The sequence below is a fragment of the Canis lupus genome, chromosome 25 (genome assembly GCF_048164855.1).
Source record: "Canis lupus baileyi chromosome 25, mCanLup2.hap1, whole genome shotgun sequence".
Lineage (NCBI taxonomy): Eukaryota > Metazoa > Chordata > Mammalia > Carnivora > Canidae > Canis > Canis lupus.
Genome location: NC_132862.1, coordinates 37,456,146 through 37,480,574, shown reverse-complemented (window position 1 = coordinate 37,480,574; position 24,429 = coordinate 37,456,146). Strand labels below are relative to the sequence as shown.

The 24,429-nt window shown below is 41.3% G+C and overlaps 2 protein-coding genes across 15 annotated transcripts in view; one reads left to right on the top strand and one right to left on the bottom strand.

Moving 5' to 3' along the window:
* Nucleotides 1-7,854, bottom strand: part of DPPA3 (developmental pluripotency associated 3) — an 85,947-nt gene extending 78,093 nt beyond the window's left edge. For 3 of the 13 annotated variants that reach the window (XM_072799178.1, XM_072799168.1, XM_072799169.1), the window contains exon 1: nucleotides 7,423-7,853. In XM_072799178.1, coding sequence (XP_072655279.1) covers nucleotides 7,423-7,555 — 133 coding nt within the window. In that variant the 5' untranslated portion in view covers nucleotides 7,556-7,853. Of the gene's footprint in view, nucleotides 1-7,422 lie in introns of all 13 variants that reach the window. The other 10 variants (XM_072799179.1, XM_072799180.1, XM_072799177.1 and 7 more) reach the window with 7 other exon arrangements.
* A 32-nt stretch (nucleotides 7,855-7,886) lies between these two features.
* On the top strand, nucleotides 7,887-19,237 carry APOBEC1 (apolipoprotein B mRNA editing enzyme catalytic subunit 1). Of its 2 annotated transcripts, none has more exons than XM_072799181.1 (6): nucleotides 7,887-8,011; nucleotides 8,339-8,502; nucleotides 14,862-14,889; nucleotides 16,691-17,088; nucleotides 17,487-17,605; nucleotides 18,721-19,237. In XM_072799181.1, the coding sequence occupies exons 2-6, from the start codon at nucleotides 8,487-8,489 to the stop codon at nucleotides 18,868-18,870; spliced, it is 711 nt and encodes a 236-aa protein (XP_072655282.1). In that variant the 5' UTR covers nucleotides 7,887-8,011; nucleotides 8,339-8,486; the 3' UTR covers nucleotides 18,871-19,237. The 2 variants fall into 2 exon arrangements, with proteins under 2 accessions (XP_072655282.1, XP_072655283.1); XM_072799182.1 differs by having other exon boundaries at nucleotides 7,963-8,076.
* Nucleotides 19,238-24,429: the final 5,192 nt, after the last annotated feature.

The window sequence follows — 24,429 nt, the reverse complement described above, 5'->3', positions numbered from 1 at the left end:
GCCAAACCGCTGTGCCACCCAGGGATCCCCGTATCTGTTGTTTTATTTCACTGAGGGACGCCTGGGTGGCTCAGTGGTTGAGCATCTCTCCTTTGGCTCAGGGCGTGATCCTAGGGTCCAGGATGGAGTCCCACATCAGGATCCCTGCAGGGGGCCTGCTTCTCCCTCTGCCTGTGTCTCTGCCTTTCTGTGAATAAATAAATAAAATCTTTTTTTTTTTTAAGTTTCATTTCATTGAAGTGATATTTATTTTTATACACTATCATTTTTTGATGATATATATTTACTGAACTTTAGGATCAGCATAACAATAACTTCTTGAACAGTATGTTTGAGGGCAGCCCTGGTGGCACAGCGGTTTAGTACCGCCTGCAGCCCGGGGTGTGATCCTGGAGACCTGGGGACCTGGGATCGAGTCCTGCGTGGGGCTCCCTACGTGGGGCTCCCTACGTGGGGCCTGCTTCTCCCTCTGCCTGTGTCTCTGCCTCTATCTCTCTCTCTCTCTGTGTCTCTATGAATAAATAAAATCTTTAAAAAATAAATAAATACAGTATGTTTGGGGGAAAAACCTGGTTATTCAATCTTCTCCTTGATTGAGTTCTAGGTAAATAGAAATTTACTGTAAATGGCACACCTGGGTGATTGAGTCAGTTAAGTGTCTGCCTTTGGCTCAGGTCATGATTCCAGGGTCCTGTGATTGAGCCCTATGTGGGGCTTCCCCACTCAGCAGGGAGTCTGCTTTTCCCTCTCCTCCCCATCTGTGCTCTCTCTTCTCTGTTTCTCTCTCTCTTAAATAAATAAAATCAAGGAAGAAAGAAAGAAAGAGAGAAAGAAATTAAGAAATTTACTGTAAGGACTAGTTTTGGTAAAACAGGTAATCTGATCCAAAAGTGCTTAGGAAAAAAACCCACAAAACTGCTTAGGAAATATTGAATTTGAGTTTTTTTTTTAAAGATTTTATTTATTTATTCATGATAGACATAGAGAGAGAGAGGCAGAGACACAGGCAGAGGGAGAAGCAGGCTCCATGCCAGGAGCCGGACGTGGGACTCGATCCGGGACTCCAGGATCACACTCTGGGCCAAAGGCAGGTGCTGAACTGCTGAGCCATCCAGGGATCCCCTGAATTTGAGATTTTATTTTATTTTATTTTATTTTTATTTTTTTTTAATTTTTATTTATTTATGATAGTCACAGAGAGAGAAAGAGAGGCAGAGACACAGGCAGAGAGAAGCAGGCTCCATGCACTGGGAGCCCGACGTGGGATTCGATCCCGGGTCTCCAGGATCGCGCCCTAGGCCAAAGGCAGGCGCCAAACCGCTGCGCCACCCAGGGATCCCTGAATTTGAGATTTTAGAAGAGAGATGGACAAAATCAAAATGGTTTCTTTAAATCAACTGGCATTAAAATATTAGAACAGAAATAGTAGTAATTATAAAATGCCATCATACCACTGTTAGTGGTAATTTTTTTTAAAGATATTTATTTATTTATTTATTTATTTATTTATTTATTTATTTATTTGAGAGAGACACAGAGAGAGGCAGAAACATAGGTAGAGGGCAGCCCCGGTGGTGCAGCGGTTTGGCGCCGCCTGCAGCCTAGGGCGTGATCCTGGAGACCCTGGATCGAGTCCCACGTCAGGCTCCCTGCATGGAGCCTGCTTCTCCCTCTGCCTGTGTCTCTGCCTCTCTCTCTGTGTGTGTCTCTATGAATAAATAAATAAATAATCTTAAAAAAAAAAAGAAAAGAAAAGAAACATAGGTAGAGGGAGAAGCAGGCTCCATGCAGGGAGCCCAATGTGGGACTCCATCCCGACCCTGGGATCACGCCCTGATCCAAAGGCAGATGCTCAACCCCTGAGCCACCCAGGCATCCCTGTTAGTGGTATTAATCAAAGTATTAGAACAGTGAAAATACTAAAGAAGGAATACTTTCAGACTAGAATGGGGGGAAGAAAAACGGAGGTGTGAATAAAATTTAAAGTACTCATTAAATAATAAACAATTGGGTCTATGTTATAGTAATTCTTTGACATGGAGCATGTAATTAAGTAGAGTCTTATATCTGCAGAGAATCCTCTGCATTTAAGGGAAAAAATTCAATCTCTCTCAGAACTCCTTGACTTCTCATTTCTCTGGGGCCTTTCAACTGCCTTGGGCTGCTTTATTGGTAGGAAAGTGAGCGCTGACCTCGGTGAGTTATTGTCACTAGGGGTGGGGTGGCAAAAGAGTGTGGCCTACAGAAAACCACAGAGTGGTTGGAGGAACAATGCTGAGGTTGGTCAGCTGTACAAAAGGCCAGTACATCAGTTCACTCTTATACATATATATTTTCCAGAATTTCTGTCTCTGTCCCCACACCTGTCATCCCGATGAGGAGAACAAAGGTGAGAGAAATGGAGCCAAAATCAATCTCCTTATGAAGCAGGAGAGCTTGGTTCTTGTCTCATGGAGTTAAAGGATGAATCTCTCAGACAAAGGAGAGTGAGTAAATCGATAGTTTATTAAGTGAAGATATAGAGAACACTCTCAGGAGTGAGAAGGGTCCTGACAGGGTTGCCACTGTAGGTTTTTTAGACTGGTCTTTTATTGAAAACTTGACCGGGGAGCTTGCAGCCTTGAGATTCTTGTGCGGTCTTGGTTTGAGCAAGGACTGTTGAGAACACCCTTACTGACTGTGGTCTGGTCATTTTCTGTGATTACATTGTGGCCACCAAAGAAAAATACACCCTAACATCTGGGGTCAGGCGGTCTGGTTTATTCCCTTATCTCTGGTTTTCTTATATCAGCATTTTAGAAACTTTGTTGTGTGAGCCTGATTCCATGGCCCCCTATCCATCTCTCCCTGCCTAGTCCTGTCTCTCACCCACTTACAGCTTGCAGCCCAGTGACAGAGACCTGAAATGTGCAGAGTGTGACCTTCCATGAAGAACCCATGGCTGCCTTAATGTCTTCATGTTTATGTTTTATTAAAGACTAGAAGAAACCTTATCTTAACAGCAGCTGGCTCCTCAAGGTCCTGAAGGCCTTGCTTCTAAATTCCTTAGAGACCTACACTATCCCTAACCCCGGCTAACGAAAAAACATATAGTCACTTCTTACAATCTCACTGCAGCTCTTTCTGCCCATGGGTCCTGTCCCCATGCTATAATAAAACCACCTTTTTGCACTCTAAAATATCTCAAGAATTCTTTCTTCTTTCTTTTTTCTTTCTTTCTTTCTTTCTTTCTTTCTTTCTTTCTTTCTTTCTTTCTTTCTTTCTTTCCTTTCTTTCTTCCTTCCTTCCTTCCTTCCTTCCTTCCTTCCTTCCTTCCTTCCTTCCTTTCTTTCTTTCTTTCTTTCTTTCTTTCTTTCTTTCTTCTTTTTTGGGGGGGTGGAGGGTTAAAGATTTTTATTTGAGAGAGAGAGAGCATGAGCAGAGGGAGAGGGGGAGGGAGAAGCAGACTCCCTGCCAAGCAGGGTGTCCCACCTGGGGCTTGATCCCAGGACCCTGGAGTCATAACGTGGGCGGACACAAATGCTTAACCAACTGAGCCACTCAGGCACCCCAAGAATTCTTTCTTGACCATTGGGCTCCTTGATCCCGCATCAGTCCTTTCCCTGGAGAACGCTGGTCCTGGTGCAGAAGGCCCAGATGGCCAGGGGCGCGCCAAGAGCCTGGTCGCTTGAGGTCAGTAGGGAAGGGCACAGGCACTGTGACCACGCAGCGTCTGTCCTGTTAGCCTGGCAGCCTCAGAGCAGCTGCTGCAGCGAGTGGCTAGCCAGCCCAGGAGAAGCCCAGTTTAGAGCAGATTGTTCATGCGACACTGGTGCTCTGGGTCGCGGGGAGCAGCACCTGACACTGGCCACCAGGCCTTATTTCCCAGGACCTAGTGCAGTAATTGGCATGTAATAAACAATAACTATCGGTTCTGGGGGACAGGGGGTGACCACAGCCCAGAGAACTGGTGACCCCTGCCCCCTGACTCCCAGAATAATCATTTCAGCTATTTAAAACTTTTTTTAAAAATATTTTATTTATTTATTAACGAGAGACACACAGAGAGAGGCAGAGACAGAGGCAGAGGGAGAAGCAGGCTTCCCACAAGGAGTGCCATGTGGCACTTGATCCCAGATCCTGGGATCATGCCCTGAGCCCAAGGCAGATGCTCAACTGCTGAGCCACCCCGGTGTCCCCCTAATCATTTCAGCTATTATCACAGAGTTTTCTGTGCTTTGCTTGTGAGTAGAATACTTGGAGTCGCTAAGCTCAAAATAAGATGTTGGCTGGTCCCAGAGACAGAGGGTAGCCAAGGTTGCAACTGAAAAAAGGTTTGGAGGGAGGTCAGAGAATGTAGAAGGGGTGTCTCTGGATTTGTTCTGTCCAAACACAGTTGAAGAGACAGATCCATGGGACTGCCAGGAGCACTGCCTTCTCTTACTTTTTGTTTAATTGTTTGCTTAGCAACATTAAACAGCAAGCTGGTACAATTATTTTGGGATAAAAATTGTATCACATATTTTGCAACCATTACCTTTGCCATGTTGCAGTGATGTGAAATTTATCTTTCTGAGAAAGATGCGCACAGATCTTTTGGAACCTTACTTGAGAATGGCTGGTTTAGCTATAATCTATATTTTCATCTTTCAAAAAAATAATAATTATGCAGTGATTAATACAGGTAATTGCCCAAGGTCTCCTGGAACAATAATTAAATCAATAGGTATTTTGAAAGGAAGAATATGATAACTGCCAAAGATATCAACAGAATACACATGGAAACTGAGAGGTGGGAGCAAATCCACCTAAACTTGACTCTTGATATAGGGTCATAAGTTCAATTCCCATGTTGGGCATAGAGTTTACTTAAAAAAAAAAAAAAAAAAGCTAGAACAAAGGCAGGAAATAGATGGCAGAAATTGAAGATTTATTTACAGGGGGTTGAATTTGTTAATTATATTGCTTTTCTGCCCTCTGCTGATTAAAACAGGGAAGAGTAAGTTATTAAAATACATGATTCCTAATATCTGGAGGATCAAGGGTGTCCTTGAGAACCTGATAAGACATATAGACTCTCCTCCAGAATATAATATACATAAATACAGAATATTTTGCAAATAATTTCAGTTGTTTCATGGAATCCCTGAAGTGTAAACTATAGGATTGTGAAGAACACATTCTTCTTGAGGTTTCTTTCTTCTTTGTTTCATTATTTCATTCTTCCTGGTTTCCTTCCTTCCTTTTTCTTTTTTTCTTAAAGATTTTATTTATTTTTAAAATTTTATTTATTTATTCGTGAGAGACACAGAGAGAGAGGCAAAGACAGAAGCATAGGGAGAAACAGGCTTCTTGCAAGGAGTCTAATGCGGGACTCCATCCCAGGACCCCGGGATCACGCCCTGAGCTGAAGGCAGATGCTCAACCGCTAAGCCACCCAGGCGTCCCAAATTCAGTGGTTTTAATAACTATATTCACAAGTGTAAATCCATTACAACTGTATAACTCCAGAAATTTTCATTAACCCCCAAAATAAATCCCATTTCCATTAGCACATAGTCCCCAAGTCCTCTCACTGCCTGCCCCCATCCTCTGGCAACACTAAAGTACTTTCTATCTCTATGGATTTACCTCTTCTGGAAATCTCATATAAACAGAATCAACACGTAGTCTGTTGTGACTGGGTTCTTTCACCGAGGATAATGTTTTCAAGCTTCATCTGTGTTGTAGTGTGTATCAGTATTTCCTTCCTTTTAATAGCTGAATATTATTTCACTGTATGGATATGCCTCAACTTATTTATCTGTTTATCAGTTGATGGATATTTGAATTGTTTCTGCCTATTGACTAGTATGATCTTTTTTTAAGATTTTATTTTTAATTGTATTCATTTTTTTTTAAGAGAGAGCACATGGGTGAAGGGGGGGGAAGAGGGAGAGAGAGAATTTTTTTTTTTAAAGGTTTTGTTTATTTATTCATTAGAGAGAGAGAAAGAGAGAGAGGCAGAGACACAGGCAGAGGGAGAAGTAGGCTCCCTCAGGGAGCCTGATGTGGGACTGGATCCCGGGACTCCAGGATCAGGCCCTGGGCCGAAGGCAGGCCACCCAGGTATCCCTCTTACAAATAATTATTGTCATGTGTATCATATCTGATAGTTCTGAGTTTTCTTTATATATATATAGATAGATAGATAGATAGATAGATAGATAGATATAGATAGATTTATTTATTTGAGAGAGAGAGACAGAGTAAGTGGGGGCAGAGGAGCAGAGGGAATCTCAAGCAACCCACCCCTACCCCCCACCGCCCTGCTGACACACAGCTCCATGCAAGCCTCAGTCCCACAACCCAGAGATCACAACCTGAGCTGAAACCAAGAGTCGGAGGCTTAATCAACTGACTCACCCAAGGCGCCCCGGTTCTGAGTTTTTTTAACACAAAATTTAATCAAAAGTACCCTTAATGACAAACATTCGATAAGAATTCTAATAGAAACAAACTTGAAGGGATCCCTGGGTGGCGCAGCGGTTTGGCACCTGCCTTTGGCCCAGGGCGCGATCCTGGAGACCCGGGATCGAATCCCACGTCGGGCTCCCAGTGCATGGAGCCTGCTTCTCCCTCTGCCAGTGTCTCTGCCTCTCTCTCTCTCTCTGTGACTATCATAAATAAATTAAAAAAAAATCTTTAAAAAAAAAAAAAAAAAAAAAAAGAAACAAACTTGAATTATACTTTGCCTTAACTATCGCGTATATGCTTTCCGTGACTCTGTCATATTAGTATCTTCATGCTGCTATAACAGATTATGACAAATTTAGTGGGTAAAACAATATAAATTATCATATAGCTCTGGAGGTCAGAAATACACAATAGGGCATGCCTGGGAGGCTCAGCGGTTGAGCGTCTGCCCTTGGCTCAGGGTGTAATCCCGGGGTCCAGGATGGAGTCCCCATCCAGCTCCCTGCATGGAGCCTCCGTGTCTCTTCCCTCTTCCTGTGTCTCTGGCTCTCTTTCTGTGTCTTTCATGAATAAGTAAATAAAATCTTAAAAAAAGAAAAGAAAAGAAATAGACAATAGGGTCTCACTGGCTAAAATCAAGGTGTCATCAGGCCAGCGTTTCTTTAGGGAGGCTCTAGGGAAAAATCCATTTTCATGCCCTTCCAAGCCTAGAAGCTGTCCTCATTCCTTGAATCATGGCCCCTTCCAGTCTTATCTCTGCTTTCATATTTGCACGGCTTTCTCTCAGTCCGATTCTTTTGCATCACTCTTATAAGAGTACTTTTGATTAGATTGAGACCACTCATAATAGAAGTAAGATTACTTCTTACCTCAAGATCCTTAACTTAATCACACCTGCAAAGTCCTATATGCCCTTGTAAGGTACTGCACTTACAGGTTCTAGATATTAGGAGGCAGACGTCTCTGGGTGGCTGTTATTCTACTTACCATAAGTATAACTTTGAAACACTTGGCTTCTGAAGGACCTTCGTTTATGATGTGGCACTTCTGCTCCTTCTTCAAAACTCTCAGCTGTCACTCCAAACTGCTTTCCTTGTGGGAGTTGCAGCTTATCTTTCATAATTAAGGAATATCTTTTATTTAGGGCTCCAGTATAGGGTTCATGGTACTTGAGATTCAAATTCAGGAGCTCTAGATCTGAGACCCTAGAGGGAGGGAGACTTAGGTCTTGAAAATGACCTCAATTCTGGGAGTCTGTACTGAAACTCAGAGATGTTTGAGCCAAAGTTCAGACAACAGGAGGCAATGGTAATCTGGAGCACAGTTTTCACTGTAGTCTCAAGAAAAATGAAAAACCAGAAGTGGACTTGGCCATACACTTAACCTTGGCTTCAAAAAGGAAGGAAGATCATGTGAAACTTGTACATTAATTGCCCAACTCAGAGGCCAAAGTCCTACTGATTTTGCATCTAACAGTGCCCTTCCCCATTCCAACAGGATTAAGGGCAAAGAGCAAAATAAGAGGAAGTTAGAAATAAATAATAGTTAAAAGGCAAGTCCACAGAATCTTCACCAGGTAACATTGAAAGTCTTCAGGTTTTTTGTTGTTGTTGTTTTTTAGTCTTCAGGTTATACAAACAGGTTAATACTCTCTTCCCTTTGTTCTTCCTTTGTGCTCTCTAATAAGGAATGATGGGTCAGTCTTCTCTCAGCCTTCACTCAAAGGAAAGGGAAAAGTTACCAAATTCGGATGTTATTGGGGAAGAACATAGAAATTTGGTTCTCCTTAGTGATTTACTCTACAGGATTAATTATTTGAATCACAAGCTTTGTTATCAAAACATTGATGCAAATCCCCACGCTAATGTCCTTCTTTAATCTGTTCCTTGTTTGTACAATCTAGGTACCCAGTAACTGCCTGACTTGGGACTGAGTCATCCTCTGCCCAAGCCAGGTAGCAGTTGTCACACCTGTGACGTTCAGGCATGTTGTTGGTAAGAGCAATCAGCACAATATATAGTTCCAGCGGAAATGTCCGGTGACAGAGCACCATGGCTTCTGACAAAGGTAAACTGGACCCAGAGTCTGGCAAACTCTCTATTCTTGAAAAGGGCAAAAACTGTGTGTGTGTGTGTGTGTGTGTGTGTGTGTGTGCACGCGCGCGCTAGCGCGTCTCCTGCCTGTACTTTTGTCCTTAGGTATTTTTCAACTTTTCTATTTCTTAATATATTGATATTATTCTTAAACAAGGTTTATTATTATTAATACTAACTTTTCACATCCACAAATGATTTTGATCAAATGACACCAAATCAACAATGCTTATTTCACCATAATATAAAATAAAGTAAAAAATATAACTGTTAATATATATATGTATAACTGTTAAATAACAGTTTAAAATAGCAACAGAAATGAAAGAACAAGCTCATATTCATTGATAATTTAAGATTCAGTTACTTAATGTTGGAGAAATTCGTGGGAGAGAGAGGACACTTCAGGATGTGGAAGGAAATGATTTTCAGCTGAAGTGAGATTTGAGCTGGATCCTAAAGGGTTTCAGAATTTGGTTTGGCAAAAAGGAAGAGAGTCTTGACTGATACAAAGAGCTTGAGAGAATTTATAAAGATCATGTGTGGAAATAAAAGAATAAACTGGTTTTGGCTCAGGTTGTGATCTCAGGGTTGTGAGATCAAGCCCTGCATTGGGCTCTGTGTTCAGCTGGGAGTCTGCTTAAGGATTCTCTCTCTGCATTTCCCCACCACACTGTCTCTCTCTCTCAAATAAATAAATGAAAATATAAAAATATAAAAGAAAGAAAGAGGAATTTCTGGGTGGGTTGGTGCTTGGGTGTCTGCCTTTGGCTCAGGGCATAATCCCGGGATCAAGTTCTGCATTGGGCCCGCTTCTCCCTCTGTCTATGTCTCTGCCTCTCTGTGTGTCTCTCATGAATAAATAAATAAAATCTTTAAAGAAAAAAAGAGAAATCTTTAAAGAAAGAAAGAGTTCAAAGAAAGAGAGAAAGAAAGAAAACAAACCTGGAGTGATATTATAGATGGCTTTTGAGTGCCAAGCTAAGGAAATTGAGCTTGATCTTTTTAGAGAAAATTTTTGGAGAATTTGTGAATAGCATAGCCATGACTAAAATAGTGCTTTTTTAAAAATTTTCTTTTATTTTTTTAGAGAGGGTGAGGGGGTGAGGGGCAGAGAGGGAGAGAGAAAGAGAGAGTCTTAAGCAGGCTCCATACCCAGCATGGAGCCCAACATGAAGCTCCATCTCACAATCCTGAGATCACAACCTGAGCCAAAATCAACAGTTGAACTCTTAAGCAGGTACCCCTAAAATAGTGCTTTAGACATACTTAGCTGGCTTTGGCACCTTTGTGACGGCAAGCAGAAAAGACTTGGAAGCAAAGAGACCCATTAGGAGACTTTGCGGGAATACGAGCATGATGATAGCAGAGGATATATATATATATCAGTCTTAGATTTTAATAACAATATTTTTTACTCCATTATGCTTTTCCTCTACTAAAATTCTCTTGTGTGTGTTGGGGGAAAGACTAAAAGCATTATTAAGTGTCTGGGTAATATCCCTGGCTTTCCTCTGAAGGTGGTCTGTTTTTTCCTCTCAAACCATCCCAACTCATGTGACTGCTATTATTGCCTTGCATCAAAGGGGTATAGATTCTGAAAATATATCTCACTCTTTCTTTTTCTTATTTCTTCTTTTTTAATAAGATTTTATTTATTTATTTGACAGAGAGCAATAGCACAAGCAGAGGCAGCAGCAGGCAGAGGGAGAGGGAGAAGCAGGCTCCCTGATGAGCAAGGAGCCCTATGGCGGGCTTGCTCCCAGGACCCTGACATCATGACCTGAGCTGAAGGCAGACACTTAAGTGACTGAGCCACCCAGGTGATCCTTTCTCTCTCTCTTTTTTTTTTCTTTAAGATTTTATTCATTTATTTGAGAGAGAGAGAGAATACAAGCAGTGGGAGGGACAGAGGGAGAGAGAGAAGCAGACTCTTTACTGAGCAGGGAGCCTGATGTAGGGCTCAATCCCGGAGGGATTTTGACCCGAGCCAAAAGGCAGACACTTAACTGAATGAGCCACTCAGGTTCCCCTATCTCATTCTTTCTTTCTGAAGTTCTCACTGCTGCTTCACCCAGAGTTCTCCCACCATTAATATGACCTTCTTCTATAGCTATGGCCTCTGTTTCTACAGGGCTCCCTCTGAGTGGACCTGCTGCTTCAAAGGCCCCAATTTGGATTGTCTGAGATGTATCCATTCTAAGATATTAGCCACCTTCTTCTTCCTCCATCTCAGTGCTTAAATTCCCTGTACATCCTCTTAAGGATAAGAGGTTTACTCTTCAGGTCACACTTAGGATAGTGTTTCTTGACTCTGTCCTTTTTCTAGATATCTGGTTAATTTCTCTTTTTATTTTTAATTTTTTTTAATTTTTTATTTTTTTAAAGATTTATATATTTATTTATGATAGACATAGAGAGAGAGAGAGAGAGAGAGAGGCAGAGACACAGGAGGAGGGAGAAGCAGGCTCCATGCCAGGAGCCCGATGCGGGACCTGATCCCGGGACTCCAGGATCATGCCCTGGGCCAAAGGCAGGTGCTAAACCGCTGAGCCACCCAGGGATCCCCTAATTTCTCTTTTTAAAGGTCTCACACTCCAGAGACACCTGGGTGGCTCAGTCGATTAAGTGACTGACTCTTGATCTTAGGGTTGTGGGATCCAGACCTCTCTCACCCACAACATTGGGCTCCATGCTGGACTTGCAGTCTGCTTAAGATTCTCGCTTTCTCTAAAAAAAAAAAAAAAAAAAAAAAAAAAGAAAAGACAAGAGAAGAAAAAGAAAAGAAAAATGTCCCACATTCTAGCTAGAATTATAGCTCCCCGCTGGGTAACTCTCTACTATCTAGTACAAATGCACAGAGAGTGACCACACACATACACAGAACTGAGGAGGAAAAAACTTTTCCTTTACCCTCTTAGATTCTGTTTTGGGGCCCCTGCAGATTTAAACTACCAAAAGACAGATTAGCAAAAGAAAAGACAAAATCATGTACAAGAGTTCACAAAAATGGGACTCAAAAAGGTGGTTAGTGTTTAGGGCTTGTATACCATCTTCATAGGAAAGCAGAGAGTTAGAAGAGCACTTATGGGAACACAAATAAACTTTTAGGAAATAGAGATGGGCCCTTAGGAGAATAGATACCCATATGATAATTTTGTGACAATGTCTGTGTGGGCGTGTATCTTGAGTGGTAAGAGACAATCTCCTCTGGTTGTTCCAGGGAATGGGATTTATGACAATTGGTTTCTTTTGAGTTTTTTTGAAAGCCTCTGCTTGTAGGAAAATAAGGGATTTCAGGGCAAGGCAGTCTCTTTTTAAATGTTTTCAAATCCAAATTATTTTTGTGCCTAAGTGGCACATTCTGGACACCTCAACACGTGCACGTGCATGCGCGCGCACACATACACTCACACACAGAAAGCCTTGGGCAAAATGCCTCCTATTTTGGAGGAAGTGTCTTCCAGGTCTTTTGACTCTTCTTGGCTTAAAAACATCACCACAGGGGCACCTGGGTGGCTCAGTCGGTTAAGTGTCTGCCTTTGGCTCAGCTCCTGATCCCAGGGGCCTAGGATCGAGCCCCGCATTGGGCTCTTTACCCAGTGGGGAGTCTCCTCCTTCCCCCCTCCTGCTTGTGCTCTCTCTTTTTCAAATAAATACATAAAATCTTAAAAAACAAAACAAAACACACCTCAGAGTTAAGGTTTGCCAGGAGGATAGACTGAATGTCCTGCCTGCAGCTCAGCATAGCCACATCACCCTCAGAGGTGGCAGTGATGTATGCACCTCTCTGGCCCACTGAGGAAGGGTATCATGTGGGGGAACCATCTGCTCTGTGTCTCCTCTTTCTTGGAAAAGAGACTGGTGGGATGCCTGGGTGGCTCAGCAGTTGGCATCTGCCTTCAGCTCAGGGCGTGATCCTGGAGTCCCAGGATAGAGTCCCACATCAGGCTCCCCACAGGGAGCCTACTCCTCCCTCTGCCTTTCTCTCTCTGTGCCTCTCATGAATAAATAAATAAGATCTTAAAAAAGAGAGAGAGAGACTGGTAATAATGACAATAGAGCCTTTTGATTTATTGGTCCTTTTATCCCATTTCCACAAATTTTATCTTTCAAATAACCAGGGAGCAAACACCATGAGTTCTCGTTGAAAAAAAAAAAAAAAAATCCATGGGCTTCCAAATAAAAAAAAAAAAGACTTGCATTTCTGTTCTCAAAGTTTTAGTATTCTGTGCTGTGAATACTCTGAATTCAGGCGAGGCCAGTGCTCATTTTATCTCTCCAAAGCTCCGTTTTGAGAGGCATGGGCCTCTAAATTCCAGGACTTGAACTTGAATCATCCTTATATGCTCTCATGGTTCCCAGGACACTTTGAGAATACAATCTGTGGCTTAGAATATAAACTCCACGAGCATAAAGATAGGGATTTGCTTTGGTTCCTGTTCCTGTCCTTCAAAGGCCTACATTTCGTAGGCCTGTCATCAACATTTGTTGAAAGGATGGGGCACCTGTGTGGTTCAGTCAGTTGAGCTTCCAACTGTTGATTTTGGCTCAGGTCTTGATCTCGGCTCAGGTCTCAATCTTAGGGTTGTGAGATTGAGCCCCGAATCAGGCTCCATGCTGGGTGCAGAGCCTGCTTACGATTCTTTCTCTCTCCTTCTGTTCCTCCACCCCCTCTAGAAACAATAACAACAACAACAATGAAAACCTAAAAAAACTAAACAAAATCCCAAAAAACATTTGTTGAAAGCTTAAATAAGTGAAACCCCCACTTTCCCTACACAGACTATAGTTTGCCAGGTTTCAGGGGTGACTTACCTGCTGGTCACCAGTAGGCTCTTCGTGGCCATTCTTGATATCTGGCCCTATGTGACAGCAAAAGGATGGGCACAGGAACCAAACAGGGCTCTTGGCTGTTCCATGGAGTCTTTTGACTAAAGGAGGATCAGGATTATCTCCATTCCCTGAAACCTTGTGCACTGAGATCTCAGATGACTGGTCATGGCCATGTTGACTCAACTTTTACTTCCTGGCTCCCAATTCCCCTGTTAATATTATTGTTCTTTTCTTTCCCTAAGGGCACTGGTTGTTGCTTCTTGCTCTTCCTCCTTCTGTGTTAGCATGATTCAGAGGGAGAAGTCTGTCACCCTTGAGATCCTCTATGCAGCAGCATTTTGCAGTCAATGCCTTCAGTACCCGCTGGGCTCCAGGTGAAGCCTGGTTCTCTTCTATTGGTTCAATAATATCTTTCTGTGTGTACTTTGCAAATGTTTTTTCACTCCTGTCACTTATGCAGATGCTTTTTCTCATTCCTCTTGATTTGTGGTTAAATAGGCTCTATCTATGCTCATGACCCTGAGATCAAGAGTCTCAGGGTCATGAAAATGTTATCTCTATACCCAACATGTGACTCGAACTCACAACCCTGAGATCAAGAGTTGCAAGCTCTATGGACTGAGCCAGCCAGGCACCCCCATGCTGTTGTTGCTGTTGTTGTTGTTGTTTAAATATTTTATTTATTCATGAGAGACACAGAGAGAGGCAGAGGGAGAAGCAGGCTCCCCTTGAAGAGCCCAATATGGGGCTCAATCCTGGGACCTGGGATTATGACCTGAGCTAAATGTTGGTAGCTAAAGGTAGCTAAAAGACGCTCAACCACTGAGCCACCCAGTGCCCCTCCATTTTGTTGTTTCTAATTGAGAAACTGCCAAACTGTTTCCTAGAGTGGCTGTACCAATTTACATTCCCACCAGCAATATATGAGAGATCCACTTTCTTTGCATAATGCTGTTCTCCACCCCCCCCCATATATATAATGGATAGTAGTGAGATTCATTCAGTCATTTGTTTAATAAATACCTATTGCAAACCAACATGTTTCAGGCAGTGTGATAGGATCTGGAACAAGATATACATAACCCATATCCCACATAATTTACAATTCAGTGTTATTATAGGCATATAAATACCAATCAAAATATAGCATCATTGCTATGTTGAAGGAAGTACAGAATGCTATGGAAGTACATAGAAATTACACAAGAGCCTCTGAGGAATGACTTTCTCATTGCACTTAATCATTCTTGTTGGAGCATTAAGGAGGATTACTTGGTTTGGGATTGGGTAAATAGATTTCATCAGAGCCCTTAAAAACTTGCTTTTCTTGGTAGTCCAATCCAATTAATACTGGAGATAATTTTTTTTTTTTTTTTTGGAGAGAATCTTTAAACTCCATTTTCTGATATGGGTTTGCAGGTTTGGAAGACAGAGTTTTTGTTTTTAGCTAAATTTGTGTGTGGGTGTTCTTTGACATAATCATCTCTTGGTCAACAGGTCCTTCAGCTGGAGATGCCACCTTGAGGTAAGAATAATACTATCATAGTGACCATTTTTTTAGAAGATTTTATTTATTTATTCATGAAAGACACACAGAGAGAGGCAGAGACATAGGCAGAGAGAGAGTACTTTACTTTTTGTTTCAATAATTACCTTCCGGGGGATCCCTGGGTGGCGCAGCGGTTTGGCGCCTGCCTTTGGCCCAGGGCGCGATCCTGGAGACCCAGGATCGAATCCCACGTCAGGCTCCCGGTGCATGGAGCCTGCTTCTCCCTCTGCCTGTGTCTCTGCCTCTCTCTCTCTCTCTCTCTGTGACTATCATAAATAAATAAAAATTAAAAAAAAAAAAAGAATCATCTGGGGGATCATTTAAAAAAAAAAAATAATAATAATTACCTTCCAATGGGGCACCTGGGTCGCTCAATGGTTGAGCATCTGCCTTTGGCTCAGGTCATGATCCCAGGGTCCTGGGATTGAGTCCCACATTGGGCTCCCCACAGGAAGCCTGCTTCTCTCTCTGCCTATGTCTCTGCCTCTCTCTGTGTGTCTCTCATGGCTGGAGAAATAAAATCTTAAAAAAAAAAAAAAAAAAAGTACCTTCCAGCTTTGTTCTGTTATTGTCTTACCTTTGTTTCTTTTCTGTTTAAATCACATGATTGAATAGCTACTAGTGAAAAATCCGGAGAACTCATTTGTCACTTTGATTTCATCTTTTTGTTTCATACTATATACCCATTTTCAAACATAGCATTATAGCAGGGGGTCATCTGTCAGGGAATATGGGTGGAAGGATTGATCTATGTAATAAATAAATGTAATACTTTAGGGATGAGTGGAAATATTAGGATGTAATAAGCTGTTGACTCAACCATATTACAAAAAAGAGCCCTCAGCACAATCCTGAGTGTCCCCCGAGTTCCAGCTTTGACGCATGGAAAGTATTAAATCTAAAGATGTCATTGGGAGGGGTGCCTGGCTGGCTCAGTCAGTAGAGCATGTTACTCTTGATCTCGGTGTTGTAAGTTTGAGCCCCACACTGGGTGTAGAGATGACTTAAAAATAAAAGCTTAAGAAAATAAATGAATAAAGATGTCATTGGGAGCAGTTTGAATTTTTTTCTTATGAGGAATTAGTATACAGAATTTATTGTGGAAGAATCCTAAGGCTGAATCTCTCTCTTCTTACATTTGGCAACAGAATCTTGTTGGCAATTTGAGGCTTCTATGCCCAAAAATCTAGTTAGAGTCCACTAAGGCATGAAGATTAACAATTGGGACATGGCATTTCTATGGTGAGATAGAAAGATTAAAATATAAAGAGAAAGCTTATTTTTAAAATTTTTAAAAAAATATTTTAGTTATTTATTTGAGAGAGAGACAGAACATGAGTGGAGGACAGAGAGAGAGGGAAAAATGGACAGTTTGCTGAGCAGGGAGCCCAAGTGGAGCTTGATCCCAGGACCCTGAGATCATGACCTGAGCTGAAGGCAGATGCTTAACTGACTGAGCCACACAGGTGCCCCAAAGAGAAGCCTTTAAAAGAGCAACAAAGACACCTTTATATCTGAATTTAAAATTACCAAGTAATGGTATAAAGAGAGTGATAACCAAATAGCATGAGTTGGGAAAAATCTCTTCACTATGATTGTGAGAGAAACTTTGATAATTCAAAAGGACCTCCTGAGGTAACTGAGAAATAGAATAGAAAAAAAAGTTTTCTGAGATGTCATGTTTTAGATCTGCCTGGTAGAAGAGGGGAGCAGGAAATGATTTCTAAGGTCCCTCTAAAGATAGCATGACCACATGGGAGTGCTTTTTGTGTTTCAGGAGGAGAATTGAACCCTGGGAATTTGAAGGCTTCTTTGACCCTAGAGAACTCCGTAAAGAGACCTGCCTCCTCTATGAAATCCAGTGGGGCACAAGCCATAAGACCTGGCGAAACTCAGGCAAAAACACCACCAACCATGTGGAAATCAATTTTATAGAAAAGTTTGCTGCAGAAAGACAGTATTGCCCATCCATTCGCTGCTCCATCACCTGGTTCCTGTCCTGGAGTCCCTGTTGGGAATGCTCCAATGCTATTAGGGGATTTTTGAGTCAACACCCTAGTGTGACTCTGGTTATTTATGTGGCCCGGCTTTTCTGGCACACGGATCCACAAAACCGGCAAGGACTCAGGGATCTCATTAATAGTGGTGTGACTATCCAGATTATGACAGTCCCAGGTAAACACAATAAACAAAGAGTCTTGGGTGTTGATGGGAGACTGTGGTACTGGCATGTTTCAAGGCCAGGAGCTTGATTATCCCACTCTGGAAGTCTCAGAAGTAAAAGTCCAAAATAACATGAGAAAGGACCAGGTCTGATCTTCATAGTAAGGAAAATATCAAAAAGAGGACTCCTTTCTCCATTCCTGCCACTATAACCTCTCAGCTGTCTTCAAATAAACTACATTGTCTTATTTTAGGGATTCTGGGGGGAGTTTAGCCTATATCCAACAGCAAATAGACTACTGGGCTTTATCTAAACTGTATAAGAAAAAAAAAAACTATATAAGTGAGGCTCTCTTTAAAGTAACTTTCTGCTGTATTTGTTGAATGAACCAAGATTTGTGTTTCCTTAGAGTATGATCACTGCTGGAGGAATTTTGTCAACTACCCACCTGGGAAAGAAGATCACTGGCCAAGATACCCTGTTCTATGGATGAAGCTATATGCACTGGAACTTCACTGCATAATTCTAGTAAGTTACTTTAAGGGACAAGATTCTGATGCCAAAAGAAGCATCCTTCTTCAAACTTCTTTTCCGATAAATTGACATGTACACTCACCATCTGTCATTTATATTGAAATTTGGTTATTTAACTACTTGATCCATCTGAAAAAAATGTGAGAATAAAATGATCTCTTTGTAGGAAGTAAGTGGGAGAAGGAAAAGGATAAACTGGTCTGTGATATATGTGGACTCCATATTAATTTGATATTACTATTATCATTATTTTTTAATTATCATTATTTTTTTTAATGATTTTATTTATTTATTTGTGAGAGACAGAGAGAGAGAGAGAGAGAGAGTCAGAGACACAGGCAGAGGGAGAAGCAGGCTCCATGCAGGGAGCTGGATGTGGGACTAAGTCCGCGACTCCAGGATCACGCCCTGGGCTGAAGGCAGGTGCTAAACCACTGAGCCACCCAGGGATCCCTACTATTATCATTATTATTACAACACTTACTGGCTTTACAGAATGGCAGATATTCTCCTTTCCTATATTGGTGTGTGTCATCCTATTGAAGAAATGGAGGTGTCTCATTTGTATTCTCTTCAAAGTTGTTCAATAATCTTTCAACTAATGTTTTAAAATGTTTGTGGTAGGGGGGTTTGGGTGGCTTAGTTGGTTAAGTGGCCAACTCTTTTTTTTTTTTAAGGTTTTATTTATTTATTCATGAGAGACACAAGAGAGAGGCAGAGACATAAGCAGAGGGAGAAGCAGGCTCCCTGTGGAGAGCCCGATGTGGGACTCCATCCCAGGACCTGGGTTCATACCCTGAGTCAGAGGCAGATGCTCAACCACTGAGCTACCCAGACATACCAAGCGGTCAGCTCTTGATTTTGACTTGGATCAGGATCTTGGGGTCCTGGGATCCAGCCTCCGTCAGGCTCTACACTCAGTAGGGAGTCTACTTGAAGATTCTCTCTCTCCCTCTGCCACTCCCCCCCGCCCCCCACTTCAACTTTTCTCTTTCTCTCAGATAAATAAATACATCTTAAAAAAAAATAAAATAAGAGAAAATAAAACAAAATGTTTGTGGTAATAATAGTATCAAGAAAAATATTATTCTAACTTTTTTTTCTTCCAGAATCTCCCTCCCTGTTTAAAGATTTCAAGAAGAAATCAGCATCAGCTTACATTGTTCAGACTTACTCTTCAAGACTGCCATTACCAAACAATTCCACCTCCTATCCTTTTAGATATGGGGTTGATACAACCTCTTGTGACTTGGAGATGAATAGAGTGGTTCCTTCCATGACACTGTTTCTGTATCAGGCACTGAAAACCCATGGAAGAGTGAATGCTTTTGGAATGTAGAAATTTTCAGTTTGTGTTTCTATACATCAAAAATGAATCATCCAAAAAAGAAATTAAAAAAAAAATCCTAGTCACAATAGCATCAAAAATAAAATACCTCAGAATAAATTTAACAAAGGAAGTGAAAGGTTTGTACACTGCAAAACCCAGGACGTTGATGGAAGACATTGCAGAACATGCAAATACATGAAAAGATAACCCATGTTCATGGGTCAGTAGAATTAATTTTATTAAAATTTCCATACTACCCAAAGTGATCTGTAGAATAAATGCAATCTGTATCAAGATTCTAATGGTATTTTTTTTTTTTACAGAAATAGAAAAACAATTCTAAATTTCATATGAAACTAAAAAAGAGGGATGCCTGGGTGGCTCAGCAGTTGGGCATCTGCCTTTGGTCAGGGCCTGATCCTGGGATCAGGGATCAAGTCCCCCAAAGGGCTCCCTGCGTGGAAACTGCTTCTCCCTTTGCCTGTGTCTCTGCCTCTGTGTGTGTGTGTCTCTCTCTATATGAATAAAATAAATAAATAATCTTAAAAAAATAAAAAATAAAAAGCTTCTGCATAGCCAAAGAAACAACCAGTAAAATGAAAAGGTGACCTATGGGATGGGAGAAAATATTTGCAAACTACATATCTAATGAGGGGCAAGTATTCAAAATATATAATGAACTCATACAACTCAAGAGCAAAAGAACTAAACAATCTGATTTTAAAATGGGCAAAGGACCTGAATAGATATTTTTCCAAAGAAGATTTTCAAATGGCCAACACCTATGTGAAAAGTTGTACAACATTACTAATAATCAGGGAAATGCAAAACTACAATGAAATATCACTTCACACCTGTTAGAATTTCTATCATCAAAAATATAATTGATGGGCAGCCTGGGGGCCCAACCGGTTAAACTTCTGCCTTTGGCCAGGTCATGATCCCAGGGTCATGGGATCAAGCCCTGCATCAGGCTCCCAGCTCAGTAGGAAATCTGCTTCTCCCTCTCCCTCTTCTTCCTTGCTCATGCTCTTTCTCTCTCCTCTCTCAAATAAATAAATAATATGTTAAAAAATAATAAGTGATAACAAATGTTAGTGAGATTGTGGAGAAAAGGGAACAGTTGTACACTGTTGGTGGGAATGTAAATTGGTAGAGCCACCATGGAAAACAGTATGGAAGTTTCTCAAAAAATTAAAAATAGAAATACAATGGGGTGCCTGAGTGTCTCAGTTGGTTGAGCATCCAATTCTTGATCACAGGTCTTGATCTCAGGGTCATGAGTTGGGTGTGGTGCCTACTTAAAAAAGAAAAAAGAACTACAGTATGATTCAACAATGTTTTTCCTGAGTATATATCTGAAGGAAACAAAATCGCTATCTTGGGGTTCCTGGGTGGCTCAGTAGGTTAAGCATCTGCCTTTGGCTCAGGTCATGATCCCAAGGTCCAGGGATTAAGCCCTGAGTCAGGCTCACTGCTCAGTGGGGAGTCTACTTCTCCCTCTCCCTCTGCCTGCTGCTCCCCCAACCCCCGCTGTATCCTTTCTCTCTGAAATAAATAAAATCTTAAAAAAAAAAAAAAATGAAATCACTGTCTCAAGATATTTGTACCCAATGTTCATTGCAACATTGTTTATAATAGTTGAAGACATGGAAACAACCTATGTGTCCATCAATAGGAATGAATAAAGAAAATGTGATGTATATTATATACATACCCACATATATACATATATAGATGTGTGTATACACACACACGAAGATTATATAGCCATAAAAAGGAGGTAATTCTGCTATTTGTGACAACATGGATGAAACTTAAGGGAATTATGCTATTTGAAATAGAAAAGACAGATACTATATGATCTCAGTTATGTGTGGAATCTAAAAAATCCAAATTCATAGAAACAGAGAAGATTAGTGTTTGAAGGGCAGGGATGAAGGTAGTCAAAGGGTAAAAACTTCCAGTTTTAAGATAAATAAGTTCTGGGGATGTAATGTACCACATGGTGATTATATTTAACAATTCTGTATTGTATACTTGAAGTTTGCTAAGAGAGTGGATCTTAAATGTTCTTACCACACAGTCTCACACACACACACACACACACACAACTGTAACTATGTGAGGTGATGGATGTGTTTACTCACTTTATTGTAGTAATCATTTTGCAATATATATTATATCAAATCACTATGTTGTACCCCTTAAACTTACACAATGTTGTATGTTAACTATGTCCCAATAATGCTAGAGGAAAAAAAAAGAGATTAAAAAAAAATCTAGAAATTTTAGCAAACAGTACTGTCATGGAGCATGTCACCTACTGCCCTCTTATAAATTATTCCAGTCCATTGTGGCTTTAAGACAACAATAAATATTTATTGTGTCAGCTTCATCAGGAATTCATGAGTAACTTATCAGAGTGTTTGTGGCCCAGGATCTCTCAAGAGGTTTCAGTGAAGCTGTCAGCCAGGGATGCAGTCATCTCCAGGCTTGACTGAGGCTAGAGAATATGCTTCCCAGATGGCACAGTCACAAGACTGGAAAGTAGGTGCTAGTGGTTGAAGGGAGGTCTGTTTATTGCCAGGATGCCTCTCCCCAGGCTGCTTAGGTGTCCTCATTTAAGGCAGCCAGCTTTCTACAGAGTAAGTTGCCTAAGAGAGACCAAGTTGGAAGTTGCCCCGTCTTTAATGACTCAGTCTTGGAATCATACACCACTTCTTCTGCAGTGTTATATTGGTAATGCCAGACAGCCATGATTCATGTGGGAGGGGACGACACAAGGACTTGAATCCCAGGAGGTGAGAATCACTGGAGGCCATCTTGCATTTTAACTATAGGGACTTTTGCCGTGTGTTTGGGACAAATAATTACATGGAACCAATTTCTAAGATGCTAAAGGGAAACAAGGAACAGGTCATACTTATTTCTGACTCAGGACATCGTAAGAATTTTTTTTTTTTTTAAGATTTTATTTATTCATGAGACACAGAGAGAGAGAGAGGCAGAGACACAGGCAGAGGGAGAAGCAGGGTCCCTGCAGGGAGTCCGACATGGGACTTGATCCCGGGTCTCCAGGATCATGGCCTGGGCCAAAGGCAGACACTCAACCACTGAGCCACCCAGGCATCCCAGGACATCGTAAGATTTTTTAAATTTTTTTATTTTATTTTTTTTTTATGATAGTCACAGAGAGAGAGAGAGAGAGAGAGAGAGAGAGAGAGAGGCAGAGACACAGGCAGAGGGAGAAGCAGGCTCCATGCACCCGGAGCCCGATGTGGGATTCGATCCCGGGTCTCCAGGATCGCGCCCTGGGCCAAAGGCAGGCGCCAAACCGCTGCGCCACCCAGGGATCCCACATCGTAAGATTTAACAGAAGATTTACTAGTCAGAATTTATAGGATGATTTACTGTCGTAATTATCAACATCTTAAACTTTGAGTGGCTAAATGCAAAAAAACAGTTATTTCTTCCTCACACTGCAGCCTAATGTAAACTGGGTGAGAGTGTCGTGGATCTGTGCAGTTTTTTTGGGACCCAAATCCTTCCATGTCCTATGGCCTTCGGAGAATTCTGGAGTTCTCCACATTCAGCCCCTCATAGGAGAGAGAGCACACATGGGAGAATAGAGAGACAGAGACAAAAAGCATTAATTTGTGTGAAAGAGTGTATTTTATTTATATTTTATTTTATTTTATTTATATTTATTTTATTTTATTTATATTTATTATTTATTTATTTATTTATTTATTTTATTTATTTTATTTTTTTATTTTTAAATTTTATTTATTTTATTTTATTTTATTTTATTTCATTTTATTTATTTTATTTTATTTTATTAAGTAGGCTCCATGTTAGGCAGCCTGGGTGGCTCAGTGGTTTAGTGCCGCCTTCCGCCCGAGGCATGATGCTGGAGACCTGGGATAGAGTCCCACATCGGCCTCCCTGCATGGAACCTGCTCCTCCCTCTGCCTGTGTCTCTGCCTCTCTCTCTCTGCCTCTCTCAAATAAACAAACAAACAAACAAACAAACTCCATGGCTAGCATGGAATCCAACACGGGGCTTGAACTCATGACCCTGAGATCAAGACCCAAGGTGAGATCAAGAGTCTGACACTCAACTGACTGAGCCACCCAGGTGCCTTGAAAGAGTACTTTTAGAATCAAGGACTGGAAATGACAAACATCACTTCTGATTCAGTTCCACTAAGCAGAAGCAGTCATGTGGCTCCACTCAACTCTAAGAAAGACAGAAACATGGTCCAGGAAAAGAAGAAAATGGAGTTTGGTGAACACATAAAGTGCCTGCCACATGAGGAAACTAGGAAATGGAAAGATTATGCAATTTAGCCAGGGTCAGAAAAAGAACACCATGGGACTAAATAAAGCCAGTGTGCTTTTTAAAAAAAATTATTTAATTAAAAAATTTTTTTGTTTGGGCATTCAGGATATGCCAGTAACCAACATCTCACCAATTTTCATAATGGAGGGACGCCTGGGTGGCTCAGCGGTTAAACATTGGCCCTCTGCTCCGGGCATGATCCTGGAGACCCAGGATCGAGTCCCACATCAGGCTCCCTGCGTGGAGCCTGCTTTTCTCTCTGCCTCTCTCTCTCTGTGTCTCTCATGAATAAATACGTAAAATCTTAAAAAGAAAAAACAACTTTCATAATGGAGTCAGATTGGCTCAGATACTTGCTTTGCTTGCCCTCCTGGGTTGGCATGGGAATGCAACTCAGTTTTCTGGGTGTGTGTGTGGGGGGGCATAAATACAGGCTGGGAACTTTTTTTTTTTTTTAAAGATTTTATTTATTTATTCATGAGAGAGCCAAAGGCAGACACTCAACTGCTGAGCCACCCAGGCATCCTGAGGTTGGGAACTTATGGCAATGTCCATATGAAAATTATATGCATTTTTAATTTAATTTAATTTAATTTAATTTAATTTTTTAAATTTTTATTTATTTATGATAGTCACAGAGAGAGAGAGAGAGAGGCAGAGACACAGGCAGAGGGAGAAGCAGGCTCCATGCACCGGGAGCCCGACGTGGGATTCGATCCGGGGTCTCCAGGATCACGCCCTGGGCCAAAGGCAGGCACCAAACCGCTGCACAACCCAGGGATCCCCTATATGCATTTTTTAATTAAAATTTTTTTTAAAGATTTATTTCTTTATTAGAGAAAGAGACTGAAAGACATAGAGTGCAAACTGGGGAGAGGGGAGAGAAGAGAGAGAGAAAATCTCTAGCAGATTCCCTGCTGAGCTGGAACCCAGAATGGGGCTGGATCCTATGACCCTGAGATCATGACCTGAGCTAAAATCATTAATAAATAAAAATAAAATCTTTATTTATTTATTTTTTTAAAAAGATTTTATTTATTTACTTATAGAAACAGAGATAGAGAGAGAGGCAGAGACACAGGCAGAGGGAGAAGCAGGCTCCATGCAGAGAGCCTGAGGTGGGACTCAATCCAGGGTCTCCAG

What these genes read in the sequence shown, in the direction of transcription:
- APOBEC1 (XM_072799181.1), top strand. An exon ending in CCAGATTATGACAGTCCCAG is followed by an intron (nt 17,089 to 17,486) that starts GTAAACACAATA and finishes GTGTTTCCTTAG; the next exon opens with AGTATGATCACTGCTGGAGG. An exon ending in AACTTCACTGCATAATTCTA is followed by an intron (nt 17,606 to 18,720) that starts GTAAGTTACTTT and finishes TTTTTCTTCCAG; the next exon opens with AATCTCCCTCCCTGTTTAAA.